At 43.2% G+C, this 20264-nt stretch overlaps 1 protein-coding gene across 1 annotated transcript in view; it reads right to left on the bottom strand.

The window, feature by feature from the left end:
• cadm3 (cell adhesion molecule 3) overlaps window positions 1-20264 on the bottom strand; it is an 80800-nt gene that overhangs the window by 18264 nt on the left and 42272 nt on the right. The window contains exons 4-5 of the mRNA XM_079172703.1: window positions 12531-12683; window positions 5581-5718 (exon numbers count right to left, since the gene is read on the bottom strand). Coding sequence (XP_079028829.1) covers window positions 5581-5718; window positions 12531-12683 — 291 coding nt within the window. The remainder of the gene's footprint in view (window positions 1-5580; window positions 5719-12530; window positions 12684-20264) is intronic.

Below are 20264 nucleotides of genomic sequence, written 5' to 3'. Positions count from 1 at the left end.
TGCTTTGTTGTGACATCAGTTTATGGATTAGAGCTGAATCACATAATCAATTAGTGGCTGGAACCCCAAATCATTTAGTCGCATAACGAGATGTAAAATGTAGTTTTAATAATCACAGAAGTGAATCTGCCGGTGCTTTGTGGGATATCTTGTGAGACGCTGGAACACTGATGTGCGGGAGAAATTATCCATCCAAATTGTAATTTTAATGCCGTAAATGCTGCTAAAAGATTTATTGCAGTAGAACTTTTTTGCAATCTTTGCTAAAGTCCACACCAATATTGTTAATCAAGCTACCATTTCAAAACTTTTATAAAGTAGAAACGACGTTCATTAGCGCGTCTGTGCCTCTCAGAGGTAAGAATCTGCAGCTTGTCTTAGTTCATTTCATTGATGCAAATTAAAGTAACAAAACTTTTTAAATGTGACGTTTTACTGCTTGTTCTTGAATATCTTTGGGTTTTGGATTGTTGGTCGGACAAAACAAGTCATTTAAAGTCGTCACTTTGGGCTCTGGTGAATGTTGATGAGCATTTTTAACTACATTCTGACATTTTATGGACAAAACGTCAAATAGATGTGAAGTTAATGAATGAATTATTAAATGTATTACCAGTTGCAGCCCTATTCTGGATCAGAATAACATAACATAATGAGCAGTTGGACCACTGTGGAAAGGTAAAGGGAAAAAGTGAATAAAACTCATTATATTCAACAACTTTGCCAACTGAACAAGACGCTTAAGGCCCAGCTACTCCAGTGAAGCTGCTGAGCTGCCGAAAGTAGAAGACTCTGGCTCTGCTTGGCGTCTCCGAGGTGAATAGGCAGCAATGCGTGGCTTAACAGCGCCGCCATGCATGCTCGGCAAAAGCCCTTCCCCGGATAAAGAGAAGGTTTTAAAATAATCAAAACGGTCATCACTTTTAAGCTTGAATCGGATTACGTCAGGCGAAAGCGGTCCGAGTCTGATTCGAGCGTACGTGTGAGGTCATCTAATTTGGAAAGAAAGTTAAGTAGTCCTGTTACTGGATTAGCAGGAGAACGTGTGTAGCTGCTAGGACGGTATCTCCAGCAGTGGAGGAGGACTAATGACATTAACCCAAGTAAACTTTGAGACGCAGTGTTTTTGCATTTTCTTCTGCTTCACTATTTGTCAGATGTTAACGCTGTCGCTGCATTCTGAAAGGATCTTCTTCCGCAGCTGTCCGTCCCTCTGATGTCTCTTTCCGTTGCTCCGTGCGGACACACGCCCACGTACCCTTCGCCGTCCGCCCCATGTCCTGCATTATGACAATTTGGGCCGGTATTCAGCCCGTATGGCCTTAAGTGCCACCATAAATCCCCATTATCCTCAATCCAATACATCGATGTCACTAAATGATCCATAGCCCTTTCACACAGTACAACTAATACAGTCTTCAAAGCTCTTAGCCTTTCATTCTTCTCAATTACCACTCCCTTTCCCGCACTCTCGCTCTCGCTCTCCGTCTCCCCCCTCCTCTCCCCCGTCTCTCTATCTAAATCCTCTTTCCGGATTTCTCCCTCCGTTTCGTCAGCCTTCCCTCCTTTTTCTCCCCTCTCTCCTGTTGCGCTCACCAGTGTCCCCTCCTCTTTAAAACGGCCCCCCCACCACCACCACCACCACCCCCCTTTGCTTCGTCCTCTACCCCAAAGTCTGCGCTCCAACTCAGCCGCAAAGCCTTCTCGCCTCTTCTTCTGTGGTTTTTTTTAATTCCCCTTCTGCTCTCTCTTTCTCCGTCAGTCTCTCTCTCTCTTTGCTGCTTCCATCAGCCTCTCAGTATCCTCGCAGTTGCTCCAGCTATTTTTATGCACACACACACACACACACACATACCCGCTCATTCATTCACTCCCTCTCTGTTCTCTGTTTTCTCTGCGGTCCCTCTCTGTCACTTTCTTGATACAAGGCGTCTCTCTCTCTCTCTCTCTCTCTCTCTCTCTCTCTCACCCTCTCTCTCCCTCCCTCACCCTCGCACACACCCTCTCTACATCTGTGTCGCCCTCGTTCCCTTCTCCTTCTCTTTGCTGCTTTCTTTTTACTGTCAGTGAAGCTGTCAGAGAAGCAGTGGTGAGCAGCAGAAGTCTCTTCTTTCTAACACACACATATACAAACACACACACACACACACACACACACACACCTACGTGCACCATACTATGATGAGATGAGCACTGTGTGACTGTGTGTGTGTGTGTGTGCCGTTCCAATAATGACTGATCGGGGTTGTGTGGTGTCAGGACGGGCTGGGCGAGGCCTCGAACACACCATCATTCACATCGAGTTGATGTCCTTCAAATCGCTCTCTGTCCGTCTCTATTTCTCTCTGTTCTCGCTGTATTTTAAAGGCTCGGTTCACCCAAATTACAAAAAACAGAGCCAGTGTCCCCGTTGCTTTGGATGCATCCCATTTCCCAGACAAGATTGTTGATTCAGCAAAACCCGGGATTACATCAATTGACTGGGTTTTTTTGTTTAACATTCACTGCTAAGATTTCTGGCAACAAGTTATTCATTTCTGCAATATGTTTGCATGGCAAATGTGAAATATATTGCAGAATATAAGCTACGTTTAAAGGGGCACACAGTCCTGAGGGGTGCTGCTCAGCCTGTGAAAACAGTTGTAGAATGTCCTCTGTGACTTTGAGGGTATAAAAGTCTGAGAAAACAGCTCAACTTGGGCTACTACAACTTTTTAACAAAAAGAATGGACTTTCAGAGACATTGGGGGAGAGGGGAGGGGGGGGGGGGGGGGGGGGGGGGGTCTAAAGAAAGACGCTGTCAAGTTGCATTATGCCGTGTTCACACTACACGGCTAAAGCCCTGATTTTCCACTTGCTGTCAGGAGCTCCCTGACAAAAGGCCCGATCAGAGACAAATCGGTGTTGGCTCGGCGCTTGCAAGTCGCCTCTCAAGCTCCATGTGTGAACTGTTCAAAGGACACATTCTAGATATGTAGCAGGCTAACTAACTGGACTTGTCGGGGAGCTACAGTCAACGAGAGAGCAAGGCACGAGGAGTCGCCTGTAACAATAGCAACTTTACTGTGTATGTTTTTGGCATCGCAAACCAAAGTTGTTACTGCACCAAGACGAAACGGGCTATAAACAGTAAAGACGTGTGTAAAGCAGGCTATTTCCTGAACATGTGTGTCCACGACAACATGCATGGTATCACTTACGTCGTTTATCGTGTCACTTCTCGCGTGTGTTTTTTGTGACAAATCGTAGTTTGGAGCCCAGGAATACTCATCTACGATTCCTCCTGGTAAACGTTCTGGTAGTGTGTGACCCCGCTGTCGCTGGTCAGTCATAGTAGTAGTGTGAAAAACACAACAAATTATAAGACGAGTTGTGCAGAGTGAACTCAGCTTTAGGTATGAATCCAGTGCTTTTGAAGCTTGACCCACTCTAGAGAATAAACGTCAGGGCCTTTGATCAATCTTGCCCATCTGTTAAACATCTGTCCCACGGGAGTCTCCTGACTTTACGGATTAATCCTCAGCAGAAGTGGTTTCCTATGAAAGCTTTTCACACTGAGGTCAGTGGATTATATTAGACACATTTCTGCACATTTTGTTTCATAAAACAAAGTCAAAGTGGTGCGCACCACGGAGACATTTGAATTCACCCCCCCCCTTTATACTGTAATGCCAAAATACAGATATCTCAACAACTGGACAAATAAAACCAAGCTATCTGCATGACGTGATATCATTACAGGTAAAGAGTATCTTATTGTATTTTGGATGAACTCACAAAATCCAATCATCTCTAAAAAAGCACCAATCTGAATTTCCAGCCTCCTCTTTCTCTCTCAGTCCCTTGTTTCTAGTTCGGCTGCAACAAAACGACCAGATAATCTGTCCTCCGGCGGGCAGCTCTCCCATTCCTGCTTCTCTTTGTAGCTTCAGTCCATTCTTTCGATTCATTTCAATCCATAATTATAGCCAACACCAACGCTGCCAAGACACCAGGACACAAGATGGGCATTTTTGCATTACAAAGGTGCATAGAGTGTAGCATTCTCACATCAATAAATCATTATCATATTATCACAATATTATAATTATATGATTACTGTCGAAAAGCCCATTGCAAATAAGCTCTACCTGTCCGTAGGTGTGCACAGATTTAGCGGGACATCTGCTGGAGAGCTCAGACAGACAGAGGGCGCTGTTCTTCCAGCGCAAACACAGCTTAAAGCTTGTAGAGCTTCTGGTGAGGGCAGATGGTGGAAGGAGCAAAAAGGGCGACAGAAACCACACTTCCAACATGTTTGTTCTGCTCGGTAAAGCAAAGCAGGAAACCTTTGACTGATGAAGCAACAAGAGGCAGGGAGGATTACGGGAAACATGGCTGTAATTTGGAGAAACGCTACCACTGCCAAATACCACTGGTGTGACTCAGAGGCTGCCAATCGTCTCCTTGATTTTCAGTTTATCTGGAAGAAAGAAGCCGGCTAATTTGTCCTCTCATGACATCCTCGCTGCGCTCCCTCTGCCTTTCCCTTCCCTGCTCATTTCTCCCATTTATCTGGAACAAAAAAGAAGCAGTCGGCCTGACCCTCATGCAAAGCTCTCTCTATCTCCGTTTCTCTGTTCGACCTCATCCCTTCATCCTCTCCTCCGCCCTGCCTTTCATTGCTGGATTCTGTCGTTATCCCCGGCTAGATTCGACCCACGCTATCTCCCGCTCTCCGTTGTGTCACTCCCCGTACAGCAGATATGTTGCAGCTCAACGGATGACACACACAGCACAGCACACTTGCACAGATAAACTCTGCATCAACACAAGCTCAAACCACAATAACAGCAAACACACACACACAGTTCCTGGATGCATGCATAGGCACACATTTACAGGATCGGGACATGTAGGAATGATGGGAAAGAAGGGCACAAACACACTCTCGGCATGTTTCTGCACTCGGGCACAAAAGCAGCGTGCTCTCAGACGTGCAAACACACACACATATGCAGGCACAGGTTTAGGACACACAGAGAGACAGCAGGCAATGTGGCAAGGACACAATACACACACTGCATGATCCCACACACACACACACACACAAGCTACTTTCTCACACAAACAAAAACACATATAAATGCTCATACGTGAGCCATATGCGCACAAATTCCAGCTTGTGTACAAACATACACACTTGCAAATCCCCATTCACACTGATTACTGCAGGATCACACACACACACTTAAGCACAGAGAGAAACACACACACAAACACACAAACACTTGTTTACAAGCACAAGCCACATACTTGCACTATTACACAAAATGCTCGCAGCTGCACACTCTCTCTCACACACACACACACTGTCCTACACACATAGCACACCAATGTGCTGTCTTACCACACGCGCAGATCCAGCATGAGTACAAGCCAGAGTACAACAACAGACACGTCCAACACACGTTTTCTGACCCCGCAATGCATGCACACACACACACACACACACACACACACACACACACACACCTACACACACACACACACACACACACACACACACACACACACACACACACACACACACACACTCACCTTCTAGCTCCTGGTCTCCTCTGTACCAGCGCAGCCTGGCGGGGGGTTTGCTGCCTGTACTGGTGCAAGTCAGGGTGACTTTGCCCCCGTCCGGCACGGCATTCTCAAAGCCCAAGATCTGAGGTTTACCGGGCACACCTAGAAAATGAGGGAGGGCAAGAGTTGGAGAGTTAGCAAAGGAGAGAGAGAGAGAAAACTCTCATGCTGCAGGGTTCACCTTGTAGCCAGAGGAAAGCTTAACAGAAAGGCCAACGGCTGCGCTAACAAGTGCTGCATGTTTTTGCAAAGTTGCTGTGGAAAAAAATACAAAGTTATATCAACAGCAACATTTTATAGAGCATCCTCAATACAGCAGATGAGCTTGAATTTATCAGGTCAATTGTGAAACGCTGATGAAAACCAGCTCGAGGTATAATAATGATGCAGGCTTGCAATGGTTAGCCCCAGAAATGGTCATTTCACAGCAGCTCTAATGAGTGTTAAGCTTTATGTTGACCCAAATCATCACTCAAGTCACAAATACACATGGGGAAGCAGCTTTCAGTTTCTATGCACCATATAAGTGGAATAAACTCCCAGAACGCTACAGGTCGGCTGCAACTCTCACTTTTTATTTATTAAATCAAGGCTGAAGACTTTTCCGTTTTTTGTAATTCTCTTGGCTCTTTAATGACTGCTTTTAATCGTTTTTAATTTTACTTTAATTATGTGTTTCCTTTGCACTTTGTCTCGATGCTTTTGATGTGTCATGTAAATCGCTTTGGATTGCCTTGTTGCCGAAATGTTATTTTAAAATAAACATCAGTGTCCATTAGGACCGATGCTTTAGAATATTATTATGTTTTGCTGACAACCACTTAAGGCAGTGCAAATAATTACCATTGTCTCTCAGAAGGAGAGGCGGAATTAGCTTAACGTTTCTACAGCATCACGAATCCTCTTAGGGAGGAGGTCTGTTTGTGAATTCAACACTAGGGGGCGCTGTTTGAATCCTGTTTTCTACCAAAATATCAGCATGACCGCAATCTATTCCCTTACTGTAACCCAGTAGTTTGTGTTTGTTTACCACACCTTGCAGAGTGCTGGCATTTCAGAAACCAGTCATCATTTCTCTATTGGTCATTTGTTACAGATTTCGAAGGCACTGGAAAAAGATGTCACCTTCTGCTGGATTGCTGTGTCAAGGAAACTAGATCTAATATGGATCGGTTATTTCTTGTCAACACTTGATCTGCTGACTGTAATAAGGGCCGGCCACATGTTCACTCCCAAGGCGTCAAATATCAACGCCTGGGCACGAGGCACTCTTTAGCGGGCTTCAGTCAAACACTAATGTAAACATATTCGCACCTTTTATTAGGGGCTCAGAGCATCTGACGTTGTAATAAGAGCAAAGATATCTACTAAGGACAGCTGGGAGGGGTCTAACAAACAGGATTTATACTCAGGGAACATTATATTCTGTATATCTATTATTATTTTTACAGACGACGTTATGTGACGCTGCATTACTGAGTCAGAAGACGTTACCTCCGCAGCTTAAGTTGTGTAACAAGCATAGTTAATTTGTGCCAAACCGTGATGTTTTCTCCTAACATAACCAAGACGCTTTGTCGCCTAAAAACCTCACCATCACCGTTTCTACTAATACTACTACTACTTTATTAATGCACGACAAAAAGCTCAGATTCTACAAGTGCATATCAGTCTCCAGATAACGCACATTTTTGGTAAGACTTGAAAAACTAAACATAAACAGAAGCTAAATGTAGAAAATCATAACCTAACATGTCACTGCTTGTGGAACTCATATCAAGCATTTCAACAATTGCCAACTGAGATGAAAATGGAAATGCAATTAATTCGATGAGAAAAATAATAATGCCGTAAAAACCAAGAACATGAGTTCTGCATTAACTCTGACAGCCTTGGCATTTCTACAATTCAAGTCAGTCTCGTAACGCTGTGGCATTGTGTGACTGTTCATTCCTCAGTACTTTAGGTCAGTCCAAAATGTCAAGCAAATTACTTATTGCAAAGATTATTAAATACGACTCCCAGAATTCATTAGTTAAAAGCAAAGATGGGAGTTAGAATGACTCAGTCGGACTAAATGGGTTTTTTTGGGGGGGGGGGGGCACTTGTGTGAGCGTTTGCAAGAAAAAGAGAAAAGGACAGAGGGAAGGAGTTAGACAAAGGTCAGATTCAAACTGGCTTCAGCCAAGTGAGCCACCAGAAAGCACTGAGCCAAACCAAACTATCATGATGTATCTTCCTCTCACAGAGGTGTTCTTCCAGATTCCAGCAGTCGGTTAAAATAAGACACATTTTAGCCTGATTGCTATTTTCACTCGGAGCGTGAGTTGCATATAAAAGCGGGAGAAGGAATCTACGACTCCGGTCTGCCAAATATTTCAGAATCCACTCTCCACCATCATGGTCGCAGGCAAGAGTGGAGAGAATGAAACCTTTCTTGCCGTGCTCCATCTGGAGCCGTTGTGGGCGTCACTTTTCTCCAAGTGTTGGCGGAGTTTACTGTCATTCTGCTTTTGAAAATAATGAACATTCGGTTTGCCGGCTACCGCAGAGCGCCATTAAGGGAGGAGAGAGAGACCGAGAGAGTTAGAGGGTTAGACAGAAATGTAGAGGTAGAGAAGGGAGAGCGAGTCATGAAGGAATGCCAGGAGGGAAACCGATATATTTTCAGTTAAATTGACAAGATGGTGTACCAATTATTGAAACGTGTGACATTCTGTCAGGCCAGAAAACAGAAATTCCAATATTACAAGTTTTCAGGGAAGTGAAGAAGTGGATAGATGGATGGATGGATGGACGGATGGATGGATGGACGGATGGACGGATGGATAGATGGATAGATGGATAGATGGATAGATGGATAGATGGATAGATGGATAGATGGATAGATGGATGGATAGATGATAGATGGATAGATAGATAGATAGATGGATGGATAGATAGATAGATGGATAGATGGATAGATGGATAGATAGATGGATGGATAGATGGATAGATAGATAGATGGATAGATAGATAGATGGATAGATGGATAGATAGATGGATAGATGGATAGATAGATAGATAGATAGATGGATAGATGGATAGATAGATGGATGGATAGATGGATAGATAGATGGATAGATGGATAGATAGATAGATAGATAGATGGATAGATGGATAGATAGATAGATAGATAGATGGATAGATGGATAGATAGATAGATGGATAGATAGATAGATGGATAGATGGATAGATTAGGGTTTCTGTAGTTGCTGTGGCATTAGATTAAATGATATTTTCCCTGCAGACAGACAAGCAAACCGACCAAATACCAATATAAAATGCCGTGAAATAACCAAGGTATAGATCAAAAAAATAAAAAATGTGGTCAATTTTTAATGTAGCAGTATTTGATGTAGTGCACTGTGTGCGGAAGCTCTCTGGCAGTAAAGGAGCGCTGAATATTAATGAGAGAATAATACTGCACATATAGAATTGGCTGGAGAAGCCCTGTCGAGACCCTTTCCTCTACAAGGAGAATAAAAGAGAATAAAGCCATTATAAATTATTCTCTGCTCGGCTCAGGAGAGAGCGGAGAGGCATGCCACACATTTTACACCAACAGACACACAAGCATTTAAAACTGACCGTGCTCAGCAGTTATGCGCTGGTGTGTGTCTGTGTCTGTCAAAACCTCGCACATGTCAAAACAAGAATAAAACACACATGAACGCTGCTGTGCCAAAACTCGATGTCTTCAGCTGATTTTCCCATAGGGGTCGATGCGTTTTTAGACATCTAACCATACATTTTTAATGGCTTTGCTTCCTCTCAGGGGTCATGAAATATTTATTGAACGCAGAATACAGTAACACAGCCCTCAATTACCGCGATGAAAAAAAAAAAAAAAGCTTGACTCACAATTACTGCACAATTGGAAGCAATATGGAGGAGTTCTGATGTTAATTTGAATTTAAAGAGCTAATGTAGACCCGCCTTCACCCTTGCTTCGACACACACACGTTTCCCTTCCCCCCCCACGCACACACACACACACACACACACACACACACACACACACACACACACACACACACACACACACACACACACAACATCGCATTAACATTTCAGGCGCTCTGCTAATGCCGTTGTCCAGGGCGACTATATTTAATTAATTTCAATATACTTTGCAGCACTGCCAAAACATTTGAGTAAATATCAACAAAATGATTTATTCAAGTATGCTTCCACGGCTCTGGACAGACAAACCCCAAATTTGGGGAACAACAATGCGGCCGTTCAGCTACAGAACAGCCGTCGTCAGCCACCCGGCCCCACCCCAAATATCACAATTTTAATCTCTTGTTTCCACTTGGTGCAAGTGAATTAGGTAGAAACTCTCTGCAGCTGATTTTTAATCCAAGAACATGTCGGCACATAATGGTGTATTCATTTAGAAAAGCTGAGAGGACACAGAATAAACAATACCTCCTCAATATCATGAATAAGCTTATATATCACAAATGTATTCTATGTCTGTATCATATGGTGAGTTTAAGTAAATGTGGATGTAGGTTTTTTCGTGAGCAGCACAAAGGATGACTCAGTTTCATTGCAGAGTAATTTAAAAGTGGCGTTGGACGCCCTGAAATGTTGGCTATATATCTGCCCACCGCAACCTCCCAGGAATATCCCACCAGCTGTCTCTCATGTATACAGTAAGTCTCTATTGTGGTTGTGTGGCCATTAGCTCGTGCATTACAGGATTGCCAGGCACAATGCTTTGTTCTCATCTTCAAAACATCTCATCTTAAAACCACAAAATATGGCCAGAATGAGCTCACACTGAGACACAATAACAACCCGACTAATAAAAATCTATACTTGAAAGATTGTTTGTGAGGGTCCAAAGCCGATTAGCCCAATATCCAATCGATAAACAGGCCCACTCACCACTGACAGGATGACCACAATTTATCGCAGGCTGCAGGGGAAGCAATAACATCCATCCCAAAGAAGATGAGTGGAGCCGGTTCATCTCCACACAAGAGTTATATGAGGTCACACCCTTACACATAGGTTAAGGCAGTAAGAAAGGATCTGGATCAAACTGGATGAAGGCATCACAGGGAAGGCTATGGAGTCATAACGTTACGGTCCACAGAAGGGATAATTTTGGGAATATATATATTTTTTTAATTAATTTTTCTCAATTTATCCAATTAATCTGACTCTTCAGTTTTTACTTTTAAGCGAAACTCAATTTTACACATGAAAATCTGATTATTCTTCATAAGGAGTACGGGATCTAACAAAAAAGATGAAAATGAAATACATTATGGGAAACATAAAGCATACAGTGATTTTGCAGCTTCAAGGCCTTTTGCACACCAGGGGCGTGAAGAATAGACGAGACAAAAAGGCAAAATACTCGCCTGCGAATGTTTCACACTATTCACACCGGCATGGATGCGAATTTGCGACAGTTGCAACACTTATTGAATAACAGTTTTGAATAGATGCAAGCAGGCAAAGTACCAACTACCAGGCTCCCATTGACCCAAAGCAGCGTCTGGCAGTCTGTCTGAGGTTAACTGTTATTTAGCCTTTGCTACTGGAAAATATTTTATCGACTTTCCTTTTAGCAAAATGCTTTGATTTGAGTTCCCTCTGGTAAAGATGACATAGTGTACTGTATATGTCTAGGGCTTTTATTGTGAAAGGTAAGAACGGTACGCTCTGCCTTTGACAAGGTTGACGTTTTGGTTCGAACAACAGAACCTCCCCATTTGTAAGCTGTGAGTATATCCGCTACACATAACGTGGTTGATGCCTTTATTTGCGGAACAAAAGCTAAAAAAAAAAAAATCAACCGTGTTCCAAAAAATAACTATCTTGCTCTTTTAACACGTAATATTTGTGTTCCATGTGAAAGTATTCATGATAAAAACAACAGCGGGGAAAAAAATATATTGACGTGCAAATCAATGGCAAGAAGAAGCCTCCGGTGACTAAAGGCCTTTATACCACAAGACCGGATATCTCAGCCATTGTTGCATTGATTGCAGACATTATTTTATAATCCGTCTTTCATAAGTCCTCTAACTTAATAGAAGTGCAGCACTAAACTGCTGGAGTGGCAGTACTTTGCCTCATGCCAACAGGCAGCCTCTGCTAGCATGTCACAGTTACAATGGCCATCCAGAGGGTCAAACCTCATTCTGCTCTAAACTCTGCAGGGTAGATCAGGCGAGCACAAAGCCACAGCGGTGTATCAAGGTGAATGTGAGCCACCTTTTCATCATTCTAAAAATATAAACTGCTCTTGTCATTTAATGGGCCCACATTTTCTGTGTGTAGTCGGAAACCCACTCGAACAAGAGGCCATAGTTGTGAAATTGTTATAAACAACATGACAAGTGAGGAGAAAATAAGAAAAAGATGCCAAAAGCTTTGAATCATCCATTTAGATTTGTCACAATCCAACAGGTTCGGGAGAGAAATCAAGATAGACTGCAGTCCAGCTGATTTGTACTGCCGTCAAGCAGTCCCAAAGGAGACACGCTGGAGTACGAAGACAAGGAAGGCAAGGGTATCATTCAGCAGCATTAGGCCTCGGAGAGAACAGAGAGCATTTCTCTAGAAAAGTGTGCATAGGAAAGAAAACCTGGCTGGGCCTCTGAGAGCGGGATTCTCCTTCAAGGACAGACAGGAGGTAGAAATAATTAATAAAGTAAAGGGAGTTTTACAAATAAGTAGAAATATGCTTGATAGTCCAGGGTGCGTTTCAAGGTCTGGAAAAGTCTCAACCTCTGTTTTTGGCAACATCAAGACAACAGCTTTCCACCACCAATATGCACAGTGTGTGAGATAGTGTCAACATGTACTGTGTGTGTGTGTGTGTGTGTGTGTGTGTGTGTGTGACCCACCTAGCACGGTGACAGTAGCTCGGGCGGTGCGGACCGGCATGGTGAAGATGGAGCAGGTGTACTCGCCCTCGTCGGACAGCTGCACGTCGGCGATGGTTATGGAAAGCTCGGTGGGTGTCGAGTGGTGCAGCTGGATGCGGTTATCTCGCAGCGCTGAAGGAAGAAGAGGAACATATCAATATTTAGAAATGTGCATAGATAATTGATCAGCTTTATGAATAAGAGATTTAAGTTGTATAAGGTATGTTTAAAAAAAAAATTTCATCTATTTACTTGATTTGATTTTCAGGATCTTTTTTTTTTGCTTTTAACTTTTCTAACTTTACTACAGAGTAATCCATTTTACATTTTCTTAATATTACAATGGATTTCTAATGGTTTTCTCATATTTTGCCGTGTACAGGTGTCTCGTCGCAATAAAGAGGAGAGAGAAAAATAAAAAGCAGGAGCAAGAGGAGGCAGAGAAAGGAGGCAGAGTACGAGTCAGGTAGAAAGGACAGAAAGATTGTTGAGATGGGGGGAAAGAAAGAACGAAAAGTGGCGGACAAGATGAGGGCTTGACGGAAGGGGGAGTTGGGGGAGTATAGAGGAGAGAGCCGTGCAGGGGGGGGAAGGAATGCAACATAAGAAGGAAGGGGGGGAAGGAGAAAGAGATGAGAAGGAAACATGAGAGGATGTAAGGATTTATAAAAGAAGGTGGTAGAGAGATGGGAAGGGACCATGACGGATGGATAAAAGAAATCAGGTGAAGTAGGGAGGAAGATGACAGGAGGGTGCAAAGAGGTGAGACAGTAGGGAGGTAAAAGGGATGATAGGATTGGAAGGTAGAAAAGGCGAAAGAGGAAGATGTAGAAAGGATAAAAGAAAAGGTTGAAAGAGGGAGGAAAAGGGGAGGAGGAGAGGGAAAGGCTGAGAAAGGGGGAAAACGGAAAAGAGGGGATAGGGGGAGAAAGTATGACAAAGAAAGGAAGGAAAGAAATGATAAAGGAGCGTGATTAGCGAGAATCTGAAAGGCGCAAGTTGGAGACAGAAACATTGACATGAAATAGGAGAAGTAGTGAAAAAAATAAGGGAGGTGGGAAGAGAGTAAGAAAGCATGTAAAAGAGGGCGACCAAGGTTGGGGAGGGCAGAGTGAGAGGGAAAGAGGAAAGTAGGAAAGATGATGTGCAGAATTTAAATCATGAGAAAGAGAAAGGTAAAATGGAAAGGAGGGGGGGAGCGGGGTGAGATGTTTGGAGAGAAAATGATGTAAGAGGGAAAGAGAGGAGGAGGAGGAGGAGGAGTGAGGAAGACGAGGTGAGAGAGAGAGAGAGGAGGAAAAAATAGCTGAGATGTGAGCGCGAACAAGGCAAAGAGAGACAGAGAGGGGAGTAAAGAGAGGAGACGCAAATTGAGAATGAGAGACAAGAGAAAGTGTGAGAGAAAAAAAAAACTGAAAAATAAAACAGAGGAAGCATAAATAGCAAGGCGAATAAGGGAGAGGCAGTGGGAATGGGTAGGGGAGGAGGGAGGAGGGAGGCGGGGGAGAAACATAAGAGAGACATAAATGGCTTTGTCATCAATGAGAAATCCAGCCATGAAAGGGGGAGAGAGAAGCACAAGCGACCGAGATAGATGATGATGAAATGCTACGAAATAACCCGCTCGTTTCCGTGATAGCATTGACCTCTACGGTTGTTTGTGCGGTGTGATTGCTGTCTGTCTCCCTGCGCTCCTATCTGTCTGTCTATCTCGACTTCTATCTGTCTGTCTGTCTGTCTCTGTCTGTCTGTCTGTCTGTCTGTCTCTGTCTGTCTGTCTGTCTGTCTGTCTCGGTAAAAGCTTTTCAGCTTTGTTCTCTGGCGCCATCGTGCAGAGCTGGCTCCCCGCAAATAATGACTTAACAAGAAAGCAGATACCTATAAAAAAAACTATTGCGGGTCAAGTAAAGTGAATAGTTCTATAGATTTGTTCGCACATTCACGGTCGTTTTAAGTTACCGTGGGCATTATTTCAGTCTTTTCCCTGGCATCCGGCTATATTTGAGGTATTGTCGGCTGCAGTCAGAGACTGTATATAAAAAGTGGATGTAGTCACTGTGACACCGTCCACTGGTTGGTGGATGACAGTTTTGAAGCCTCGAGTTTGACCTTTCGGCCGTCGCCATCTTGTTTTTTTGGAACCAGAAGTGACACAAGAGGGTGGAGTACAACCGAACACTGAACAAGACGTGTTTATGTGACCGAAATGTCACAATTAACTTCCATGTACTGAAAACACACTGTGAAAGGGTTAAAGACGAAAACAACTCCCAGACGAGACAACGCTGTGGTGACATGTCAAAAACTAGAAATTGAGACCATAAACTCATGTTTATAATGTTCATTGAGGTAATAAACCCAGCTGTAAAATAGGGTCATTTAATCAAGAGACTTCTATACAATCTGATTTATTTCTACAACCAGAGAAGGTGCTTTTTGGAAATAACAGAGACAACAAGTCAGCTAACGCGCTAGCTGACTTGTTGCAGTATTTCATTTGTGTGATGTCTATTTGATTGTCAAATTTGCTTTAAATCTTTTGTTTCTTGTAACAGCGCTTAAGGTTTTATCCTCTCCTACTCTATCAACAGTAATACAGCCTTCTGACAAATAAAATATCATGTTTTTAGCTAGCTAGCCAGCAGGCTAATTCTTAAAGAATTCAATGCAAATTAGTTCCGTCAGCTCTTTTCTCATTCCTCAACATGTCATCTTATTCTGAAAATCTTTGTGTATTGTGTGGACGAGTCCAAATATGTGTGGGCGTGTGTGTAGTTTAATAGTGTGTGGTCGCTGTCTGTTTTCATATCTTATTGTTTATTTGCCTCTCTCAGTATTGAGCCACATCTGTGTCTGTTTGTCTCCTCATCTTCTTCTGTCTCAATATTATATCCCTGTCTCTCCATCTTCCCATCTGTCTGTTCACCTGTCTATCTCTATTGCACGCGCACGCACACACACACACACACACACCTCTGTTTCTGTTGGTGTTTTTCAGTTATTTCATCCAACACTACTTTATCTCCATGACTTATCACTAAGCAAGGTCACTACATTTGTCTTCATGAGCAACCCTCTTTGTGTGTGTGTGTGTGTGTGTGTGTGTGTCTGTATGTGAGGCATACGGTCACTCACTCACTCACTCACACACATACACACACACTTATCCATGCCCCTTGGACCCTGCTCTCAACCATCAGTCTCCTTAATTCCCTTCCCCTCAGTTCTCCTCCATCTCCCCTCTTTCCCTCTCTCTTGTTCTTCTCCATCTTTCTCTCTTGCATCTCCCCCATTTCTAATCTTTTCTGTCTCCAGGCTTTTTTCTCTTTTTGTTCTTTCGTTTTTCATTATAAACGATGTATATTGCTCGAGAGTACAGGTGTGATGGATTTTCAGAAACGATATGATATCTAGTTACGGGGGCGAATCGATCGGGACGCCCCTGAAAATGGTACATGTGCCTTAGCGCTGTTTAGCCTGCGATATGAGCAACATAAATAGTCCGCCAATAGGTCACACTCTGCTGTTTGGCTTTTGTTTCTTTGCTTGAGGGATGTAATGAATTTCTGATTATTGAGATAAACTGGATTAACCGATGAGGTGTGTATCTGTGTGGCTAGAGAGAGGGGAGTAGTTTATTTTTATTTTCTCATCGAGCATGTCAGGCGACTGCCATTTGGAGCACTTCCAAGGCTTGGATGGACATGAAACTCTAAACTTCTAAGTTTGCAGTTCACAACTTTCAACGTTCGAAACCATTTTAAATTTGTGTTCTAGTTTCCTCTTCTCACGCTTAATAAAAAAAGGAAGTCGAAATTAAACTCTTCCTACAAAACTGCATAAGAAAATACAGCGATTAGAGATAACAACACACATCATCAACCACAAGTCTGGCTGTGGACCTTTACTACCTGACAAAGTTCCCAAAAACAATAATAGTTTAAAAAAAGTTCACTTTTGGTTGAATTCGGCAGCTGTAGTATTGTGTTTTTTTACAGCTCGTAACAACGGGGCATTTTGAATCGTGTGTTTTGTGCATCTGACTCCTCCATGGCAACGTCAGCCGAGGTTCATGGGCGTCACGGTGTTTAACGCCATCTGCTCACCAGGCAGAAACAAAAAAAAAACAAAATTGAAATAATTTTAGGTTTTCAGAAACAAAGCGTCTTACTGGAACGCGAAATTTGAAACATTGTTTCCAGATGTCAAGCAGAATGTTTTGATTTAAAATTAAAAACACAGGTGCAACTCATTTATGAGTGCTGCGGTAACAGACACCAGCTGCACTTTCCCGCATCTTGATTTTTGATTCCTGAATGATGGATTTCAGCAGGATAAAAATGTAGCTTCACAAACATTGGGGGGAAACGTGACATGATAATCAGAGAGAAGAAAACTACTCTGTGTACACGAAGACAAAGTCAATACTAATTTTGTGTCAGTTGTTTAAAAGTATAGGCAAGTAAATGTCATGCCTCAGAGATGCATGCTGCTCCGGTAACGGTAGAGCTAACACTTAAAAGATAGCAACACAGCTAAACACACCTCGGAGACACTGACACACTGGCTGGAACGACAGTGGATCATCCCCGGCAGTCTTATAGTGCCGTTAGGTAATCAAGGAGACCCCTGGGTTTACGTTGAGGAACCAGTGAGGATAAAAATGGGAATCGACCACGAGAGGAGAAACTTCTTCAAACAACGTCTCCTTCCACTTTGCAATTCTACGTGTGTGCATATGATCGAGCGTGTGAGAGGGTTATAAGTGGTGTCAGGAGGGCTTTGAGCTGAGGAGATGGAGCATTTGTGCGTTGATTACATATCAAGTACAGGATCTGCTTATCAGCCTACAAACCTTTTTGTACGTCGGTGTTTGAAAGTGTGTCTGCATGTCTCTGTTGCCTGTGTATGTGTGTGTGTGTGTGTTTGGCCAGATAGCGGTTCTTGTCTGCAGCTCAAACTCGAGACTCGATACTCCCCAAAGGTCCAACTGTTGATCTGGTCACAGCAGCTATTTTCGCCTATCGCCTTCCTCCTCCACCTCCTCCTCCTCCCTCAATCTCTCTCATGCTCTTTCAACTTCAAACATACAAGAAGAGGGGGAATTCTCTCACAACACATACTGAGAGCACATACATATATTCCTTTTTCATCTGCCTCCTACCTCCTTATGCCTTTCCAACTAAGTTCGCGCTGTGCAGAGAACTCGCTCAAATTGAAATTTGACTTATTGGCACGAGAGGGGGGGAGAAACCTGTGCTGCCGAGGCAAAGTAAATCAGTTACAGGCCAATATTTTTATATTTCTATCTTTATCTCTCTCTTAGCTTCTGCATCCTGTTATGTCCTCGTCTCACTCTTTGCCTCAACCTCAATCTGCATTTCACCTCCCCTTCTTGCTTCCCTCTCTGTCCATTTGTCTTTGCATCCAACTGTCAAATGTCTTTTCCACTCCTGCTTTGTTCTTTTTCCTTTCTTTCTTCTCCTGTCTCCCCCTCCCTCCTTCTCTCATCACTCTCTCTCTCTCTCTGTCTCTCTCTCTCTCTCTCTCTCTCTGTCTCTCTGTCTCTCTGTCTCTCTCTCCTTTTGTTTTACATTTTAGGCATTTAGCTGACACACACGTCCAAACAGACAGCCTCTCTTCTTCTCTCTCTCCTCCACACATGTCGCCTCCATCCTCCCATCTGTTTGCGAATATTCTCTCCAGCTCCCTAATTATCCGTCCTTTCCGACAGCTGATCCGGGTTCAGTGACCGCAGGCTTCCCTTGATCATTCCGTCCCAACTGATCTGAGAGCGTCAATTGATCGTGGATCAGTGCGCCGACTATGAAGCACTTGATAAACACACACCTCTGTCTGTTTTATCCACCTTCCCCTTCCCCTCCGCCCTCTTCTCCCTCTCAATCCACTCATCTCTCTTGCCCTATTCCTTCAGACAGAATTAAAAAATAATCATTTAGAGGCGGCAGCGCAAAATGTCTGCAGACTCAATGGAAGGAGCGAGATGAACCAAACTTTGCCCACGGTGGTGCAAATTGAAGCAAGGCGGCATTAGTTCCAGATGAAACTTGAGAGAGAAATGTTCCCAACGGTGTATTAGCTTCAAGCACCATGCCAATGAAATCCTGCCATGTAGTATTTACAGCAGCGAGAAAGAAAAAAAAAAGAAGAAAGTCCGTTGGGGATTTCTGGCGAATAACACTGACCGATGACACATCCTAAGAACCAGATTACCTGGAGAAGACACTGCTCATGCTGGCTGCTCTGCTTGGCGCAAAAAGGATTAGAAAGAAAGCATAACAGAGTAAAGTGCATAATGCTGAAGCACAGACGATTTTCTCTTTCCTCACCTTTATAGTGAAAAGAAGCCAAAGAAGCAATTATCATAATGGCTGTCACTATCAGCCTGCTGCTTCTTTCTGCCGCTTTGGGTTGTCTGCGTGCCATCACTTACTCCGCTGCTCATGTTTCAAGTCACAAGTTCACACTAATGCATAGTAAAGAGGGAAATATTGTCACTACCTCTTCTTGATATCTTTTAATGCCCTGTAGCGCTTTGATTTGATTTGCTTTGTTTGACAGTGTGGTATGTGTGTGTGTGCCGCTTGTTTTCTTTCTTTTATCTATATAGGCCGGATGTCCCTTGTACAAGAGGCTAGTTTGAAGACAAAGTTAGCCATTTTAGGAAATAAGCCAATTTGCTTTGATGCCGCGAGTTAAATGAGAAGATCAATACCACTCTCATATCTGTCCGGTAGATTTGAAGCTAGAGCCAGGAGACGCTTAGCTTAGCTTAGATTAAAGATTGGAAACAAGGGGAAACAGCTGCCACGGCTCTGTCCATTTTTTTTAAGACTCCGGGAAGTCGCTTACACTTCAGTTTTTGTATGGGTGAAATATAAAGGTGCTCAATTAGAAATCTATTGCCTCCACAAGGCTCTCAACATGCTGAGCCAGAGGCTAACCGTGTTTATCTTGAGGGGGAACCAGATGGTGAGCGCCACACGCTAAGTGACGACGCTCAGGATAGCGTTATCGGCGGTAACGGCCATTTGACCGCGGTGCAGAGCAGCGGCCCTCGCCAGCCAGTGTGACACGCTCAAAGCATTATTTGCAACAAAGCAAGTAAGCCCGAGGGAAAAAAATGAAATACCTACTCAAGTGATGTGCAGGCTGAACATCAGATGAATGATGTCACAGTATTTGTATTCAAAATTCAAATGAGGAATAAATGGTTGTGTGGAGCAAATACAGTATTATGCAATGTATGCATGCCTGTTCTATGCCTGGTTATGTGATTTTCTATTTTTATATCTGTGGGTGAGCAGCAGAAGGCAAATTTCTGAATCACACGAGATCTTTTTCATACATTTACTTCATTAACCCAAAAAATAAATTGCCTTTTTTTTTTTTTTTTTTACTTTGATTTCTTTGTACTCCATCCTCTTTCTTGTCCTTGCACTTGTCCACCATTACACGTGATTATTTTAAGTACATCTGGAATAATATAGAGTTCAGGTGATACGAAGAGGATAAGGGAGAGAAAGCCTTCTTTCAGGTGTTAGATCTCAAAAGTCTCTGCTGCAGTCTTTCAATCCTGTGATGGCTGTTAATACATTCTCCAGAGAGCCTTCCCAGACACCAAGAAAACTTTGACTGATGCGACGTGGATCAATAGTTTTTCAGAAAATGTCAAAAGAAAATAACACACAT

The sequence above is a fragment of the Pholis gunnellus genome (assembly GCF_910591455.1).
Source record: "Pholis gunnellus genome assembly, chromosome: 14".
NCBI lineage: Eukaryota > Metazoa > Chordata > Actinopteri > Perciformes > Pholidae > Pholis > Pholis gunnellus.
This window is presented reverse-complemented; position numbering and strand designations above follow the sequence as displayed.